Source organism: Sceloporus occidentalis, unplaced genomic scaffold (assembly GCF_023333645.1).
Source record: "Sceloporus occidentalis isolate IW3139 unplaced genomic scaffold, rSceOcc1.0.p SCAF_256, whole genome shotgun sequence".
Taxonomy (NCBI): Eukaryota; Metazoa; Chordata; class Lepidosauria; order Squamata; family Phrynosomatidae; genus Sceloporus; species Sceloporus occidentalis.
The window spans coordinates 666,014-673,391 of NW_028317236.1; the positions used below are offsets into that span (position 1 = coordinate 666,014).

Consider the following 7,378-nt stretch of genomic DNA (forward strand, 5'->3'; position numbering starts at 1 on the left):
ACGGTATGGGAATGATTTGCACAATCTATTCCCGGAATAAAGTTTTATGTACAGGGTAAAGTCTGGTTTCGCTGGCAATGAGATGTGCAAAGGGACTCGTTATAAAGGGCTGGTAAATACAATAAGGACCTGTATAAAACAATACTGTGCCACACCTTATGCTGAAAGCATTGTAAGACATGGGAACGCAAAGCATGTGCCCCAGAAGACTTCCAAGGGGAAAATATTGCACCTGTTTGGCTGTGAATGCAGCCGAGTACATCATGTGCAGTGATGTCACATTGTAAAACTCTATTAAAGCCTGTTCTTCTAGGGAGGTGAGGTGGGCTTGTTCTGTGCTAGGGGTACTGGAAGTGAATGTTCACACTAGGTCCTGCTCTCCTGCAAGAGCTCCGGCTTCCTCGTCCCATCAGGTGAAGTTTGCCAGCTGCCTGAGAGTTGTGAGAGGCTGGGAGATGCATAAAGGGAGGGAGGGGCTGCTGTTTTATATTCTCCTTTAATAACAAAGTCCCGCCTTGCAAGTTTTTGAGCGGTTCCTTTCCCTATTCAGAGCATCCCCAGCCAAAGTAATGCCCTCTCCTGCCCTGACGTCAAACAGATCACAAGCAAGATTAGGGTTTTTCATTTCTCTTATTGCTGCAATTAGCCTGGGACTGTATAAAAGGGCTACAGAAAGGGAGGGAGGCAGCGGGAAAATCTGGGGACAAAAAGAGATAGCTCCGAAACACAGAGAGGCATAGTGAGGGAGGCTGAGGGAGACAGAGGTGGGGAGAGGGGAACAAGCAATTCACTTCCCCCTGAGCAAAAGACATTCCACCTGGTATCTGAGGCTCCACAAGAACTTTTCCTAACTTACAAGGAGCGGTGGAATGAGCTGCAGGCACTGAGCGCGGCCAGGCTGCAGGCACCTGTTGTGTTTTCCTTTTTTGCTGACTTTTTAGTATTTTGCATGTTCCCTATTTAACTATTTTTTTGGTGCCAAAAAGTAACTAACCCTCAAGTTTTGTTTTTTAACTTGTAGCTTGTGTATTAGGTACGGGTTAATGAGGAGACAGGGGGCAGGTAGTGCTGAGATTTGAGAGCCACACACACAGTCACTATGGGTCTGCTGAGCGTGGACCTGCTGATCACCCTGCAGATACTGCCAGGCTTCTTCTCCAATTGCCTCTTCCTGGCTCTCTATGACTCTGTTGTGTTGGTGAAACACGTGTTGCTTCAGCTAAACCGTTCCAAATCCAGCCAGAGTCAATGGCGGAGGATGCTCACCCCAGAAGGGCTGCGCTGCGTCTGGAACAGCTTCCTATTGGACGCCTACAAACAGGTACGCGCTCTTCCCAAAAACACTGCTCTTAAAGGCATGCTTTCTTCTGTTATACTTCGTGTCGAGCTGTATTTGGGGCAATGTCATAGAATGCTAAATGCCGACTTTTACAAACTATTATGCTGGGAAAAATGTGCGTTTTTGTTATATTAATATCAAGAAAGGAATCATATCAACTGCTAGGACTGTTCAGGGTGCAGTAAACAGAACTTTGATCTGCCACTGTTACAGTATCCAGTCATGTGCCTTCCAAAACAGCTTCAAGATGCTATACAATGCCTCCGTCTGAACTATTAGTACTATTAATTCTAACATTACGTGGGGCAGTCGTACAAAGAAATAATCATTCTTTACAGTTCCATACTTACTAAAAGTGAAAGAAGGCAAACTATTTGAGGAGCTTTCAGCAGGTTGAAGGACGAAAACTTCCTAGGTAGTTTATTCAGCGAGATCGGAGAATAAAGAGAGATCACTCCCCTTTTAGTAACCACTAGAAGGATTTCTGGGATTGATCATGCATTCCTCAGGCTTTTTTAGGGAAAATCATGCATGTTTTATTTATGCCAGAAAATTTATTTTTCAAAGAAGAAATACAAGCTGCACGGAAGCTCTGCACATCTGGCTGTTTGTACGGGGTCTGCAGAGGTTTCAGATCTACTCACTGGTCATCGAGACCTCAGTTACACGGTGTGCCGATCTGCGTGTTCCTACACAACCCGATCCGGGCAGCTGCTCCGGGGGTAAAACGGCTGGAAAGTATGTTCAGCTCCTTGCTTGTAAAACATAGCAGAGAGCACACAGCTGCCACCACGCTTCGCAGAGAGCAGCTAAAGTTTGTCTGGGGCGGAGATACAAACACTGCAGCCCAACGAGAGCGAGAGAAATGCGTGCTGTGTTTTGGTTTTTTATTGTTGGGCAATTCCTGACAACCGCTTGGCTCACACACTCTGTTATGTATCCCTGACCGGGACACAGTCTTGTGAAATGCACAGGGGCCGAGCACGAGCCTCGCTAGCACTACCCAGGCAGGGGCAGATGACACCACAGGGTTATCTGGATACCATAGTCTTATTGAGTGGCTGTGGGTGAAGAAGGCAGATATTTATTAACCCCCCTCCCAGTACACGTTACTCAGCTAATATAACCGTGAGTTGTCGGTAAGCTGAGGTAGAGTGAATAAACTTGTGATAGAAACTTCTGCAAGTTTCTATCACAATAAGGGCAACATTCCCATTTTTTTCGCACAAGGTCTCAAAATCAACGCTATCTTGCATAACTGCCTCCTTTCCCCGGTATCATAGGATCATGCAGCTCACACTGGGTCCCCCTGGCAAACCACATGTCATCACTGCCCGCCCCCGAGGGTCTCACTGCCTTTAGTATTTGTGCTTCCTCTTTCAGGCTCTGCTGATATAACCAATCCAATGCTAGAGAAGGAATTTACCTACAGGGTATAAACAGAGAGACCACATCTGAGAGGCCAGGTGCATGAAATACTGCACTGGGGACAGATGCCATACATTGAAAACACATAAATACACACACACACACACACACACACACAACATAATGTCAGACCTCGGTGTATGTATTATATGGAATAATGTTTGTTATGGGTTGAAAAAGCCTCAGACATTGTTGAGAAGTTTGAATCGTTAATTAAAAACATAGCTACGATTTATTGACTCTAAGAGCAGGGACCTCTGATAAGGACTGTGTTGTGCTTCACCGTGTTGTGCTTTAAGTATTACTTTGAACAGTGACCCCAATGCGACCTTAGTAGTATTTTTTTTTACTCAGCGTACTGGCAATATCAGCAGAGATTAAACAAAATGTAGACTTACAATGTTTTCAACCTAAACACGTCTTCTGCCAGTCCTCTTGATTTTTGTATGCATGCAATTACAAAATCGCAGAGGCTGGGGAAGTGCTGCAGGCTTGAGTTTCCTCTCAGGCAAAATCTTACGTTCATTAGTGGGTGAGATGTAGAGTTTCTCAAGGGAATCAAATAAACCATCGTCAACCTGCCAACAGCATGAGTTCCCTTTGGGTATATCCATCTGTTTCATATTAGTGTTTCACTGTGCTCGAGAACGACCTTGATCCCCATTTACAGACAGGTCACGATCATGGCCTGGAGAGCTGGTTCTCTCCCAGGTAGGATGCAGAATATCGCGCTGCCAGAACCTTGCTGGACATATACTGTTTGTATCCGTGTATGAAGACGCTGAGATTAACGTTTCACTGTAGAACACGGGTCGTGTTTTTTTTTTTACCTCTCTATGTTGTTAATGAACTACTTGGTGTATTCTATTTCTCGAGCACGAGGCAGAACCTGCATCCAAGGTATACATATTGCCTGCCTGAACTCAGGGTATTGCCCCACCAGTGTAAGGCAAAAGCAGAAAGAGTGGCCTTGATTGGTTTGTTAACTGATAAAGTGCCACGGCGGATGGGACACTATACCATGTAGCCACAGAGGACACCACCTCATAAGCCGCTACTGCTGCTTAGTGTCTTGGTCACAAAGCTTCTAAATGCTCAATAGTTCCCAACGCAACAGCAGTTTGCCATTTAGCGCTTAACATTAGAAATAAGTTAAAATAACAGCCTCACGGAAGAACGGCTCTGCAAGTAAAAAAAAATAATTTTTTTGCATTTATGTCCCCGCAGGTAGGAGTTCAGATCCACCTGTAGGGGGAAGCAAATCAGGGTTCAAAAAACCAATAATGGGTCTCAAGTCATATAATAAGGGATATGCTCTCCCCCAGTTGCATGAACATTCTGAAACCTCATAGAGCTGGCTGGGTCCAACGTGGTTACTGTACAAAGCAGCGAAACGCAGAGTACTTGGAGAGAAAGCTTGGCTTCTTCATTCACTTCTCTTGGACGTATGACGTTCAATTGTTTTTAAGTGAAAAGACAGCCGTTTTGGCTCGGACACGGGCTGGCCCTTACTCATGTGGAAAAACAGAGTCAAACAAATTACTCTTAACCCTTTCTGTTGCACAGAGTCTACACTGCTTAACTAAGCCGGTGCCATCTGCATTTAGGCAATGGCAATCTAGGTGCAGGAAGCACTACATATGCAGGAAAATATGAGCCCGATATGAAGGGTGCCAAGAGTTTTGGTGTTTATGATGCCGTAAAGTTTTAAGTGATTTTCTCACAAAACTTTTCCAAACCCTGTGTGGAGCGTGAGAACAGAACGGCTCTGCGGAGCCAAGAAGAGGGAGTCAGATGGAAAGGGTTTGGCCAGGCTCTGGGGTCAGGAACCGAGCAGCTGATAATTGAGTCATGTTGGACAGAGATTGGATCTCATTCACTTACCTAGACCCTGGCGTCAGGGAAGCCATTAAAAAGCTTGTCAAATCAGCAGAAAAAGAAGGGGGAGGGGGGGGACCGCAAACACAAAGTTAATCTGAAAAAAGAATTAATGAGGTTTTGCACCTTGGTGTTCTTAGTATGCAATTAAACTAACCGACACTTTTTTTCCATTCCCTCCAATATATTTGTGAAAGAAACTAAGCTGGAATAGAACCTTAGAATAATACACAGTCCATTTTGTTCTAAGCAGCCACATCCTCTCATATGCATTTTTGGGTCAGATAACTGGAATCATGGCTTTAGCACCCTATGCATAGGGGAAAAGCATGTGCAAGAACCCCATACCTGGGCTACAATCTAGAGAAGACAAAACTAGATTGTCTAGATTGAGACAAAACTGGTTATTTCTCTAAAGAGACAGCTCTGGTGTCAACTCACTGATTTTACTCTGTGTTACGAAGGGCCAATCTTGGACAGCTTCCCAGGCAGGGAGGGCTGAGCCGACGCTGTATAACGTATAGTTATGCGAAATATGGATTTTTGTGTAAACACAAAAAATGTCACATAGGCCCCAGAAACAACAGTCCAAAGAAGTTTGGGACACCTTTCCAAGGGCCGCCATTCAGAGTAAGATGCGTCACAAGCTTTCGCGAGACCCCCGTGAAACTACAGAAACTAAACGCAAAGCCCTGAGCCGCTGTAAGAACCTGCCGGAGAGCAGCCAGGAGCGGAGGCAGATTTAAGGGGCCTGTCGCACTCACTAATGATGTGAATTTACTAGCTGATATTTTTTGGATAACTTTCAGTAATAAATATTAACCTATTGTGTGACAGAACGCCTGGAAACGCCTCTCCTTCCTGTCCCACTAAGCCTTTCTACTCCAGCTCAGAACACTGAAACACGATAAATGCTCCTCCGCTTGGCTAACGCTTCAATCCTGGGAGGTTCACGCAGCTCTAGGTACATTTTATTTTCTTTAGCATAAAACATACTAGGGGGGAAAGAAAAAAAAATATTAAATAACTAGAAACAGCTCAGAATAAATTGAACCTGCCTCAGCTGGCAGAGCGAAGCGAACATAGCGATTTCACTATAAATAACATTAATAAAGAGCTTCCCAGAAAATAGATTTTACATATTTACTATGACGCTCCATTAAAATCTCTCTAGAACTTACATTTTGTTAGGCGGTGACCGTGAAGCCACTGATCAGTTGAAAAGCCTTTTTCATGCGCTATTATATAGATTTAATTACTAATACTGGACAAGCTAGATGTTAGTTATCCACTTCTTAAAATACATAAAGTAAAAAGGGCCGAACACTTGTGTATCAGGAGCGATGCCCACGTCACATAAAATCATTAATAAGCTAGAAAAACAAAAATTACCAAGAGCCACAAATCTGGCCACTCCTGTAAGAGAGCCGAGGCTGCACTCCAATGCCGTGCTGTTCTTGGAGATCTCATTACGTGTTGGGACTCTTGGTGGATTACTAGATTCTTTGTGGATATGCTGTAGAACATCCGTATCCACCCCCCCCCATGAAGCAGGTTTCATAAAATGCCAAAGATGTTGAAATTGTAGTTGACAATATGTTTAATGAGCTGCACAGATGTGGAATAATTGGAGGTAAGCTACTTGCGTCTGTATCGCCAACTAGAATCCATACTTGATTGTGTGGAAAGTAAAACATGTCTATTTGTTCCGATTGGAGGTTTATTAGATGCTCAAAAATTAATTAATGCCTCCACCTCTTCTCTGGTTTTTGGCAGGTGAAGTTGGGAGGAGACGCACCAAATTCTAACGTGGTCCACGTCTCCAGCAGCAGGAAGGGTAGAAGCACATCAGGAACGTCTGGGACGCAGTGCCATCTTCTGGACTTTGCCGCTCAGGAGCGCCCTCTCGTTATCAACTTTGGATCAGCTACCTGACCTCCGTTTATAAGCCAGCTGCCAGCCTTCAGCAAACTGGTGGAGGAGTTCTCAGATGTGGCCGACTTCTTGTTGGTGTACATCGATGAGGCACACCCCTCAGATGGCTGGGCTGCGCCTGGCATTCCTTCTTATGACGTGAAAAAGCACAGGAACCAGGAAGAAAGATGTGCAGCTGCTAACAAGCTCCTCGAACATTTCTCCCTCCCCTCACAGTGTCAGGTTGTTGCCGACTGTATGGACAATAATGCCAACGTTGCCTACGGTGTATCCTTTGAGAGAGTGTGTATTGTACAGAAGCAAAAGATTGTGTACCTTGGAGGCAAAGGGCCATTCTTCTATAATCTCCAGGAAGTCCGACGATGGCTGGAACTCACTTTTGGAAAGAGATGAAAGGCAGGTGGTCAAGTCATCTCATCTTGAGCCAGTATATAAAAATGTATGTGAACATATATTTGTCTTTATGGACTCCTTTACAAAGCGAGTTTTGGATATAAAGACATTAAGATGACCCCCTGCAGGAATCCACAACCCCCAACGTGTGAAAAGAATCTTACTGTGAACTTCAGTCTCTGGCTGAACCCCAACAGTTCTCCCAAAACTTTAACGCATAACAAGCATATAGAGCAATAAGCAAAGAAAGGCAGGCTCCATCTCATGCTGGAACTAGAAAAACGTTACAATAAGAAGGGAAATTCAGAGTCAGCAAGCTTAGGATAAAACAGTAAAAATCAGCTAGTATAGGTACGACATGCCAGCTGTTCTTGCGGGTACTCAGGTTCCTAATCCCAGGACAAA

General features: G+C 44.5%; 1 protein-coding gene across 1 annotated transcript; it reads left to right on the plus strand.

Moving 5' to 3' along the window:
* The first annotated feature begins 1,099 nt into the window (after window positions 1–1,099).
* Window positions 1,100–7,003, plus strand: LOC149275926 (type II iodothyronine deiodinase-like). The gene is made up of 2 exons (XM_089504118.1): window positions 1,100–1,321; window positions 6,422–7,003. The coding sequence occupies exons 1-2, from the start codon at window positions 1,100–1,102 to the stop codon at window positions 7,001–7,003; spliced, it is 804 nt and encodes a 267-aa protein (XP_089360244.1).
* The last annotated feature ends 375 nt before the right edge of the window (window positions 7,004–7,378 follow it).